The 12,170-nt window shown below is 43.4% G+C and overlaps 1 protein-coding gene across 2 annotated transcripts in view; it reads left to right on the forward strand.

Annotated features, from left to right (window-relative positions):
* The window catches only part of LOC132399698 (uncharacterized protein C20orf85 homolog), a 29,172-nt gene extending 17,220 nt beyond the window's left edge, over positions 1–11,952 (forward strand). Inside the window, exons 2-4 of one of the 2 annotated variants that reach the window (XM_059980369.1) lie at positions 261–342; positions 6,446–6,544; positions 11,283–11,952. In XM_059980369.1, the coding sequence (XP_059836352.1) occupies positions 261–342; positions 6,446–6,544; positions 11,283–11,438 (337 nt within the window). In that variant the 3' untranslated portion in view covers positions 11,439–11,952. The remainder of the gene's footprint in view (positions 1–260; positions 343–6,445; positions 6,545–11,282) is intronic. The other variant, XM_059980368.1, reaches the window with a different exon arrangement.
* Positions 11,953–12,170: the final 218 nt, after the last annotated feature.

Raw genomic sequence — 12,170 nt, forward strand, 5'->3', positions numbered from 1 at the left:
GGAGATTGTGCTGATGTGGGGGAATCGGTGAAGGAGATTGTGCTGATGTGGAGCCTGCACAGTGAAGTTTGAGGATGAGTGGAACTCTGCTTCTGGTCTGTTTGAAAAGAAGGCTGGCGGTGAGAGCAGAAGACCAAAATTGGCAAGAGAGGGCTCCATAAGCCACAGCAGAAAGGGAGGTAAACCTGCCACTAAACTACAAAACAGAAGGGAAGAAGTTCACACATTACCTACTTGAAATATCATACCATTTGTTTCAGGACAAACATAATCAAATCGGAGACGGAGGCTGCCAAGAAATGGGCCAACAGATGGGGATTTTTGGTGACCCAGCGCAATCAGGTAATTTCTCTTAGGATCACCAGAAAGGAAAAACTAATTGGGCCCCCTCACTGTGTTTACAGAGACAGAAGTTAGTCTGCAGGTGCTGGGGATCTGGAGCACGCAATGCTGGAGGAACTCAGCAGGTCAGACGTACCTATGGAGGGAAATAAACAGCCAACATTTCAGGCCATGTCCCTTCATCGGAACTTATCCCTTCTCACCCTCACCTCCCCGATGCCATGCTCTTTCCCCTGCAGCTGCAGGAGTTTCAACAAGGTTCGTGCACTCCTGCCTAACCACTGTTGTGTTGGTATGAGTGCAGACCCACACCAGCAAGGCAGCAGCAGGCTATTCAACTGAACTTTATCGATAACGCTACTTGTACAATATGTGAACCCCTCCCATGTGGGAGTAGCTGACTGAGTGGCATATGATTAAGCCTTTAACTACCACAAAATCTCACCTTATGAAATAAAGAAAAACGAGGCATGTTTAGAACTGCATTGAAATTACAGTTACTGTAATTGAGTGATTCAGTTCACTTTACCCAGAGAACAGAACCTATGCTCCTTACATAAACATAAAAGAGAATTATCAACAATTTAACTGTCTCTCTCTCTGTTTTCAACAGTCTCTCTCGCTTTAACTCCTCCTTTTTCACCAATTCTTTTTTTAAGAACAGTCTCATTTTATGAAATGTTTTCAACATTAGAACTCCTTTGTTTTAAAAAAGCACTAAACCTGATGGAGGTCAGGGCAGTTTACCTGAACACTCTGGCAAAGTGACAGGGTGATTCTGCCTCTTTTGTCACTTGCCCTAAGCTGTTATGGAGTATACTGTATCTCTGTGGTGGGACAGATAAACAACCTGATCTGGTAAAGGTTCCTGGAAGTGTTGGAGGGGAGGGGATGGAGATTCTTGAACAGGTGTCTCCACCCCGGGTATGTGGTTCTCATCATAGCGATCAGGCCCCTCTGTTTCTTTCTTTGCCTTTTGTGGATTTAGAAGGCACACGAGCGCACGTCTGTTCCACCTGATTTCACCTTGTGATGTTCTGACCACAAACGATCGTGGTGTATGTTTTCAGACTATTGTACCTTTGGTGAATTAGTCTGAAACCCACACGGCTTCACCACTCCCGATCAGTGAAAAAGATTTTGCTCTGTGTCTGAGATCACGCATGCTCCTTGTTTTCTCACACCACATTTGTTAAGTCCAATAAGTGAGGTTGGAGAAGGGGAGGAAGAATAGGCAGGCTTGTTCTCAGTCTCAGGCCCATTGACAGTTCTGATGGACTGTAGCCATTCACAAGAGGTGTGGAGCAATAAGCTAGGAGTACTTTGTAGCGTCCTTTGCCTTCAGTAGGAGACCCTTAACAGTTCACAGTGCTCCTTCTGTTTTCCCATTTGCCCGTGGGTACTGTGGACTGCTTGTCTGGTGTTTGAACTCTAGCAAAGGCTTTGAATTCTGAGCAGCTGAACTGTGGACCGTTCACTGTCTGACACAAGTGTCTCTGGTATTCCATGGAGAGTGAATACAGCTTTCAGATGCTGTATAACTGCTGCCGAGGATGGAGAGGACAGCTTGCACACCTCTACATTCAGTGAGCAGCATCCACAATGAGAAGATATTTTGCCTCTTTTCAACTCAGGAATGTCTGTGTCTGCAATTTGCCATGGAAAGTGTTGGAATTCTGTGGGGCAGAGAGGCATAGAATGATCTTTGTGCAGTTTTCTGCACATTGCTGTACATAATGTCCCAGCTGTGTGCTCAGAACAGACCACCATACAGATTGCCTTGCTGTCCTTGGTGGATTTGAATGATGATTTTGACACGCATAGAAGCAGAAATGATAAGTCTGGAGTCCTTCAGCAGGAAACCATCAAGAATGGCAAGTATGTCCCTTTCAAGCCAGTAAGGTCAGAGTTCATGAGCTCCTTTTGGAACAACTGGTCATCCATGCTCACAGTATTGCATGACCTTGCTGCAGATTTGTTTGTTTTTCAACTCAGCACAAATTTCATGCAGTTTACTCTGTGATGCAGGAAAACTCTCACATACCTGAGCTAAGGAGATTTCGGTATCTTCCATGAGGGCAGAATCAGCGTCCTTCTAATCACTTTTGCATGGCATCCTCGACAGAGTGTCTGGTGTTGTGAACGACTTGCTGGGAACATGTTCAATGTCGTAACAGTATCACATAAGCCTCATACTGAATCTTTGCAGATGTGGAGATAATCATACAAGTGTTTCGAGCTGAGGAGGCTGACAAATGGCTCGTAGTCAGTTTCAAGTAGGAATTTAGTGCCAGTCAAGGAGCAGCCGAAGTGTTCACAAGCCCACACAAGAGCCAATGTCTCCTTTTCGATTTGGGCATATTGCTGTTCAGTCAGTCGCTGCTCTTGATGTATGTGCCACTGATTTCCATACACCACTGCAGAGTTGCATCAGCACTCCCCCTACACAGAGGAAGAGGCATCTGCTGAGACCTTGGTTGCTCTGTTCAAATCAAAGAATGCCACTGTTAGTGGGGAGATAAGCTCTGCTTTAAGTGATGAGAATGACTTCTGTTGTGTGTCCCAGGTCCAAACATTTCTCTGAGAGAGGAGATTATGAAGTAGCTTTGTTTTCTCTGCTAAATCTGGAATGAACTTTCCCAGCTGGTTTACCATACATTCATAGGCTGTTCACTGTTCTGAATTCCTGCCAGTTTGTCTGAATCTGGTTGCACTCCCTCTGAGGACAGTAGGTGGCCTAAGAACTTCACCTCCAACTTTGCAAATTCACATTTCTTTTTGTTCAGGGTGAATCCAGCCTGTTTCAGTTTCTCCAAGGCAGCTTCCACTCTTTAGTCATGTTCCTCACGTGAGCCTCCCTCTGAAGATGAGTATATCATCCATGTGGCAGACCATTCCTTCCAGTCCCTCCAAAATGTATTTCATCCTCATCTGAAAGAGCTCAGGGGCTGATGCAATGTGAAAAGGGAGTCTTTTGATGAAGGTGTAATGTCCATATGGTGTGTGATGAAGGTTGTGAGCTGTTGTGACTCAGGAGCTAAACAGATCTGCTAGAACCTTGAGTTTGCATCTAGTTTTGTGAAGATCTTTGCACCACCCAGCATACCCAATGTATGTTCAACAGAGGGCAGAATAAAATACTCCTGCCTCACTGAATTATTCAATTTTGTTAGACTGACACAGATCCTCACTGTACCATCTGGCTTGGGAAGAGGAACAATGCCCACACACCAGTCAGTAAGTCCATTCACTCTAGTTATGATGTTGATCACCTCCATTCTCTTAAGTTCAACTTTCACTTTGTTCATCAACAGAACTGATAAACACCTCGCTGAGGTCAGAGAGTAGGGCATCAATCCTGGCCTCAGTTGGATAAGGTACTCTCCTTTCAGTGTCCCCAGGCCTATGAACAACTTCGGGTACTTATACCACTGAACATTGTTTAGCAATTCCAACCTTGCAATGAGGTTCAGCTTCTCGATGGCATGTCGTCCCAGTAGTGCTGAGAAGAGATTCTGAACAACATAGACATCCTGTTTTAACTGTTTCTCATTTTTACGGATGGAAGAAGTAAACATTCACACTGAGTTTATGTTTCCCAAGCCCCATGAGCACTTTCTTTGTTGGGTTTAACGTAATACCTGCTTTCTTCACCAGTTTTGTGAACAGACATTCGGGGATGGCTGTGACATCTGCCCAAGTGACCATTTTGAACATCACTGCCTCTTTTTGAAAATGATCGGTAGTACACCAGTCTTGTCTATTTGAATGTAGAGCCCCAGAGAAAGCTTTGTCTTCGTTGAATCATGGTCTTTGACCTGCCAAGTAACTTTTTGAGTGACATTCAATTTTATAATGGCCAACTCTATTGCATTGGTGGCATTTCCCTTCTTTTGCTGAACAGAGCTCTTTGACGTGGAATGGAAACTTGCCGCATCTCTTGCAGTTGGATGTTTACCTGCTCCTTGTTTCGCTTGTCTATTTTGTTTGAGCTGAGCTCTACTGTCACCTCTTTCTGTAGTCTTTCTGGCTGCACTTTGTCTCCTCTCGTATATCACATTTCACTTTCCTGTGAAATATTCTTTGAATTTGTCCTGCACTGTTTTGTAATTCTGTTTCTGAGCATCTGTCATTCCTAATCCACCCATGATGTCATCTCCTTTGTCATCCATGCAGTCTATCAGTGTGCTTACTTGATGCTCTTTTGAAGCCTGAGTGAGAACGCTTGCAACCCTAAATCTCTCAAAGCGTCTGAGCCATTTCTTAAAGTCCCCTGGTTTAGTGAAGTCAAATCTCTCGGGATGGGGCATCTTTATTAGGTAAGTAGATGTAAGCACTGCAGATATTTGCTCTATTTTCCTGTTTGCTTATTTATTAGTTTATTTATTTGGACATATTTTTCTTTCTCCCTGAGAGCTTGACTGACTTCTCTGCTGACCCTGTGTCTCTGTGCACTTCCCCAGGCTAGTGGTTCTCAGATTATTACCATGTATCCTCTTCTGGGTGCATTGCCTAGCAACCCTGGCCAGGTCTCAGCTTGTGCACATGCAGTTAGCAACTAGCATTGGCAGGGTAGGTTGATAAAACTTTGGATTTATTTTGTAGATATATGCGAAGAAGAAGAATCTTGCTTATTGGACTATATTGGACTTATTGGATTTGCTTGGTCTATAGTATGATATCATCGATAATCAATGACTTCTGACACCATGTGTTTGTTATGAGAGAGAGTGCAGACCCACACCAGCACGGCTATTCAACTGAACTTTATTGATAACGCAGTTTGTACAATATGTGAACTCCTCCCATGTGGGAAGTAGCTAATTGAGTGGTGTTAACCCATTAACTACCACAACAATCAGTATCCAGGGATCCAAGCAACCCTGATGGAGTGTCTCAGCATGAAGTGTCAGCTCTCTATTTCCCTCTGCCTGAACTGCTGAGTTCCTCCAGCACTTTGTGTCTGTGTGGAAGTAGCTTGCTGTTTTGAGCTGAGGGAGTTGTCAGACTTTTTCAGTGCCTGTTTTGTGCACAGTTTTAGAATGATCCCATTCACCATCTGTATTAGACTGAAGAGACTCATCCCTGGTTGGGCCACGGTTTTAGAAAGTTCAGGGTTGGGATTGGGAGAAGCTGAACAAAACTCTCTGGTGTCTAGAAGAGACTGCAGAAGGGATAAGGATTGGATCTGTACCACCAATTCCAAAGGTCACAGACAAACATTGGCTACCACGAAGACTCCCCCCACCCCCCAGAACTGGCTGAAGTGGTTCATCAAAGGGATTTTGGGCTGGTGGCTTAAAAGGAAAGAATCCTGTGAATTTACTACATGAGATAATGTTGAGAACCATTCCTTCACACAGCTGGAAACCTAAAACTCTTTAGACTTGAAGCTATATTTATCAAACATTCCATGATTGTCATTGTCGGGTGTTTCCTAAGCACGAATGCAGCTGAGTGGTCCAGCAAAAAAACCCACTGCCTCACGGTTCCAGAGATCTGGATTTAGTCTTGACATTGAGTGGAGTTTGCACATTCTCCCCATAGTGGGGGTTTCTTCTGGGTGCTCCATTCCCCCACCCCATAAAGCTTCTTTGAAGGATTAGTGTAAACAGGTGGTTGATGGTCAGCACGGACTCGGCTGAAAGGCCTGGTTCCATGTTGAACGTCCCTGGAACTTTATGATGTGAGTAGACTTGAGTTACAAATCAGTTATGATCTCATTTATTGATGGAACTGATGACGGGCTGAGTGGCTTTCATATAGTCCCATGTTTCCTTGCAGGAGTGGTTACATAGCCATATTTTCCCACTTTATGGATCTATTTGGTCCAAGTCCTGGTCCACCTGGAACTCCCAACTCGGGCAATAGCTGTGTTTTAACCGACATTTCCTCAGCCTGTCCTGGGCAAGGGAGCTGGATACTTACCATAGCATCCCTGCCAAGTGAACATGTGCAAGTACAACATGTTCACAGGTTCTCTCAACTCAAATATGGTCAATGTGTGGACAGAAACTCTGCAAAGTCCGGGCTGAGATATAAAACATTATGCTTAGTACCAGCGAGAAGCCAATTGCAATCAGTGTGGTTTGATTCCTTTCAGATTGAGGCTGAACAGGAGAAACTGAGAAATAAATGCAGACTGCTTACTCCTGAACACCTGAAAGTTCGACCTGCATCTCCAATCAGCAAGCACATCCAGGTTGGTTGGGCTTTTGTTCTGCTGAATCCTGGCTCATGTAATAAAACACTTATGCAACAGTATCACTGGCACATAGGATTAGAGACACAGCATTCACAAGAAAAACATAAATTAAACATCAATTAAAAGCAATTTTTACAAGAGGCAACACAATTAGAACAAAAAAGTTTATTTTGGAGGTTCAAAAAAGCAGTCATGGCATATCAGGATCAGGTAATTATCTGACATGCAGTAAGTATGTTGCCAAGTTTGTTGCATTGTGGCGGCAGTGTAGCGAAAGAAAAAGAAATGACTATAAGTTATAATAAAATAGTGTAAAAGAAGTAGTTATTGTGGGTTCACGGACAAGTCAGAAATCTGACAGGGAGGGGAAGAAGCTGTTCTGAAAACATTGAACATAGGTCTGCTAGCTCTTGTCCGGTGCAGTAATTGCTATTCAGATCAGCAATGAAGATGATTTACAAACTTTGAATCCAAAGTTACATTGATTGTTTATTCCGGGGAATTGGCAAGACGGAGGAGCTTGATTGGCAGAGTTGCATGAGACCTGACTAAAGGTTGGGTGCAGATGGCAAAGATTTGCAATTGAATGCATTGGAAATAGAAGGCGAAGGGAAAATTAGTTGTGGACCTCCCTATGGTTGTATGATGTCACAGTCAAGAACCCATCTCATACAGGACGTTGTCACTAGTCAAATACTCCAGGTAACACAAGATATGGCACGTGAAATGATACAGTGAAGTAACAAGACTGCTGGGTACCAGCAGCCAGTGAGGAGGTGCTGGCTCTTGTGCTGTTTTCCAGTGTGAAAGCTACGATCCTCACCCACACAGGGAAGTGGTGAAAGAGGCACAGTAAAGTTATCAGAGTTAGGCCAAGGATGGTGTAAAGCATCAACGGCCAATTCTTTCTTTTTCCAAATGGCTTTCCCAAGTAAGTGTTATATGCCATGATGTTAACATATGTAACAGTTTTTAAAAACTGCAGGTGCTGGAAATCGGAAATAAAAACACAAAAGAATAGGGAACTTCAGCAGGCTGGTCAGCACCCGGGGAATCATTGACCCGGGATGCTAATTGTCCAGCTGTCCACAAACACTGAGTGTCCCATGTATTTTTTGCCGCTGAAGTTATAGATTTTAATTAAGAGGAAGAGAGGAGCATGTGTCGGAAGGAGGAAAGGAAAGGAGAGTGTGTGCAGAGCAGGAGCAATCAGGTGATAAATAGTGACGTTGCTGCAAGGTTAAAGGAAGCAGCGATGGGACAAGCAAGAACACAAAGGACAGGTCTTGGGCAATGCAAATACAACTGAAGGATCATGAGCAATGGTGGTTTGACATTTCTGCAGTTAAGAGGTGCATTGTACAGGAATGAGGGTGTGGATATGGATCAATGGCCTCTTCACATTGTTACCATCAGGAAGGAGGTCCAGAAGCCTGAAGGCACACACTCGGTGATTCAGGAACAGCTTCTTCCCTTCTGCCATATGATTCCTAAATGGACATTGAACCCATGAATACTACCTGTTTTTTGCACTACTTATTTTAACTTAACCATTTAAAAGGCATATCTGAACTTAATATAACTCAGTTTTCTTTGTTCTCTACATTGATGTATCATGTATTTCATTATACTGCATCGTAAAGTTAACAAATTTCATGACATATGCCGGTGATATTAAGCCTGATTCTGATGAATAAGAGTCTGCGTGTTGAATGGAGGTGAGTAATTCTACAGGTATACAGCTTAGTACATGATAGATGGTGACAGGGATTTGGAGCTGAGTGTCATTAAGAATACTGTGGGCAAACTCACACTGCATGACTTTTGGCACGATGAACAGTGCGGCACAGATAACGACTGCTCAACCCCACCTGTGAGTCAACAGCTCTGACACTGTCAGCATGCCTGGTTTTTACATGGAGGTCAGCGCCTGCACATCATGGCACACAATTGTTCAAAGCAACCATAATCAGGGTCAGACTTCCAGTACTGGAGGGAAATGAGTGCCTGATCGTGCCAATTAAACAATACAAATAGACTTTGCTTGTAAAGACCTACGTAATCTGGGCCCCAGGGTCAAAATTGCAGGATGCTCCCTAACCTGGCTTTGATCAGCTCACAGTTTACTGGGTGAATTCCATGGTTATGACCTTTGCTCACCACCCAAGTTTTCAGACCTCTTGCACCAGTGTAACGAAAGCAGAACAATACTTTCTCCCCCACTCCCTAAGTCCACAGCTTTTTTTGGCAAGCTCGCAGGAGCCTAGATAGCAACGCAAAGAATTTACAGCATTCACACAGATGTTCCTTTCACGTGAATATTCCTCTACACAAATAAGAATCCCTTTTCCAAATCCCACTCTCATCTGTGTACAGGCAGTGATGAAAATGGTGACCATATGAAGGTCCCAATTAAATCATCAAGAGAAGTACCAAATACCTCCCACCAGAAAGAAAGAACAGATAATCATGAGGCAGAGTTGGTGGTGGGGGGGGAGCAGTGGTGGAACAAAAGATAGCTTCACATTTGCGTCTAAGAATTTGTATTTGCTGATATAATTACAATGTGTTCAATTCTAAATCTTTGCCACCTGCTCCCCACCTTGTGTCAGGTCCAATGCACCTCTCCACCTATCAGACTCCAAAGTTCTTGTCCATTCCTCAGAATAAAATATGTCCTTAAGATTGCAAGATTCTTGCTGGACCTCACAAAGTGTGAAATGTTGCCATGGACAGTGGGAATGCAGGGTTGCATTGGAATTGGCTAGGAACTTAGCAAACAATAGAACAGGTCTGAGTCCATTTCTTGTACCTGATTTGCATTTACATAAGTCCTAAAAAAAATTTAGGGGCATATGAAGGAAAATAATGTGTTGCCTTCTCATTAATCCAACTGTAAGCTATTAACTATGTAAGAATGTTCCTTGTATATCTATATCAACCGACACCTATTTTTTTTTTTTGTTTATAGCTGTATCTGATCTCGCCATCTCTATTTTCCTATCCTATCACCTAAGCATCTGCAGCCTTCCAAATTCACCATGCCCTCCAATTCCTCAGCATGCTTGTGCTTCTGGTAGCTGTGCTACTAAATCTGAACCTCCTCCTAGCCCACCGTATAGTCTCCTGACCATCTCTCCCTTCCCCTTTTACTTTGTTCCGTCATCATTTTAGTGACGTAATCGAACACCGACTTCCCTTTTTGGTCTTCCCCACATCACACCAACTCCTCCAACTCCCTGCCTCCAAGTTGTGGACCTGAAACATTGCCTTTGTTCCTCCCTTTGGAAGTGCTGTCGGATCTGTTTGTTGAGTGTTTCTAGCGTCCACGGCTGTTCATCCTTCCACCTTTCATTTTGTCTATCAACATTTTCCATCTCACTTGTCCATCAATAGATGTTTTGTTAAATGTATTCATTTATGTGCAAACATTTATGAGAATTCTGTCAGGACCCAGGGTCTGAGCTATATGTAAAGGTTGGACGTGCTAGGATTTTTTATTTCTTGGAAGGTACAAGACTGAGGGGTGACTTTATGAGGAGCATAGATGGGCTGATTGCACACAAGAGATTTTGCAAATCTTGGAAATCTTGAGCAATGCACACAAATGGTGGAGGAACTCGGCAAGGCAGGCAGCATCCATGGATACTGCATGTCTTCCTGAGATCCTCCAGCATCTTGTGGGTGAATTCCCACAAGATTCTTTCTCCGGGATAAAGAATCTACTAACACTGGTAGAGTCAGATACATTAGAGATATTTCAGAAACTCTTAGATAGGCTCACAGATGATTGAAAAATAAGGGCTAGATTGATCTTTGAGTAGATTAAAGGGTGGGCACAACATTGTGGGCCTAAGGGCGCGTATTGTGCTGTAATGTTCTATGTCGTAAAGAAGAGGACATGGGTTTAAAGTGAAAGAGTAACTATTTAAAAGAGTCTTGAAGTACAACTACTTAGTGCAGATTCTGGCATATACCCTTGGCGTCCACTTTATTATGTACATCTGTTTGGTAATGTAAATATCCAATCAGCCAATCACATGACCGCAACTCAATACATAAAAGCATGCAGAAATTGTCGAGAGGTTCAGTTGTTGTTCAGACCAAACATTAACATGAGAAAGAAATGTGATCAAAGTAACTTTGACCATGTTGTTGGTGCCAGACGGGGTGGCTGGAACATCTCAGGAGTTGCTGGTCTCCTGGGATTTTCACACACAACAGTCGCTGTAGTTTATATAAGGTTAGGGTTAGTGTGCAGCAGCTCTGTGGACAAAAATGCCTTGTTAATGAGAGAGATTAGAGGAGAATGGCCAGACTGGTTTGAGCTGACAGAAAGGTGACGGTAACTGAAAAATACCATGTGTTACAACCGTGGTGTGCAGAAGAGTATCTCTGAATGCACAACATGTTGAACCCTGAACCGGATTGGCTACAGCAACAGAAGACCACTCAGTGGCCACTTTATTAGGTACAGGAGGTACCTAATAAAGTGACCACTTAGTGTCAATGGAATAAGGTACCAGAGAAATAGTTGAAGCAGGTATGCTTAATGGCATTTAATAGGCTTTTTGACCTATACATGGGTAGGAAAGGTTTAGAGTCAAACTCGGGTGAATGAGACTAATGTAGATGGTCATCTTGGTTGGCATGGGTGAGCTGGGCCCAAGGGCCTGTTTCCATTCTTCTTCCTCTATTTTTCATTGACAGTCACCACCTTTGTGTGTTTCTGCAGGTGGCTCCATCTCCTGCTGTACCAAAGACGACACAAGGTTTGATAGGCTGGAGGTCCGGGGTAGCAGGACTAGAGCTGGAGCGATATGGAAGCTCGCGGCAAGGAAAATGGAGCTTTCTGCATCAAATGAACTGGCCAGAAGACAGTATTGACTAACAGTTCCCCAGTGAGATAATCTTCACCATCACTCAAACTGATGTGAAAGCTCAGCACTGCTGGTTTTAACTTCGGCTTTGTCACTGCTCTTGGTTGTCCCTATGGCTTTAAGATTCTTTTGTTTGAGAACACCTCACAAGATTTATAAAGCATATGGAAATATATGAAAGAGAAACATTTTCCAACATATGTTTTTTCTCCTCCTATCTCCACACTTATCTCCTCCAGTAAACTCCTATCATAGAGAAATGAATCACTTTCAGTTTTTGGCCAGTAACACTGAGATACAATAATCCTCGTGTGGAGATGTTTTACTGATTTAACTAATATAACGCTGACTGAATTAGAATAAAGGAGGATGGAGGCCTTTCACAGTCAGTGAGGGCTCTTTAATCATTCAGATTAATTGACAGTCAGACGCTCCGAGAATTGTTTAATATTTGTATGGCATTATGGTACTTAGAAAGTGTAGTTCAACTTCACAATAAATTGCTCTTCTACAAAAGTGATTTCTTCTGTGCCTTTGTTACTCATTGCACCTTGGAATTCATCCTGCCCCTTTCCCCTTTTTGCTCTGGTCGTTGTTATTGGTGAGAAAGGCTGCTGTTGGGAACTCCAGGCTATTGAGGGTGACGCCCTTCTTGTGTGCAAGTCATCGCTTTGCACCTGAGACATTGGCACCTTCACTGGTATGAGGCTGACAAATCTGAATGCTTACCCAGTGATCATTCC

The sequence above is a fragment of the Hypanus sabinus genome, chromosome 9 (assembly GCF_030144855.1).
Source record: "Hypanus sabinus isolate sHypSab1 chromosome 9, sHypSab1.hap1, whole genome shotgun sequence".
Taxonomy (NCBI): Eukaryota; Metazoa; Chordata; class Chondrichthyes; order Myliobatiformes; family Dasyatidae; genus Hypanus; species Hypanus sabinus.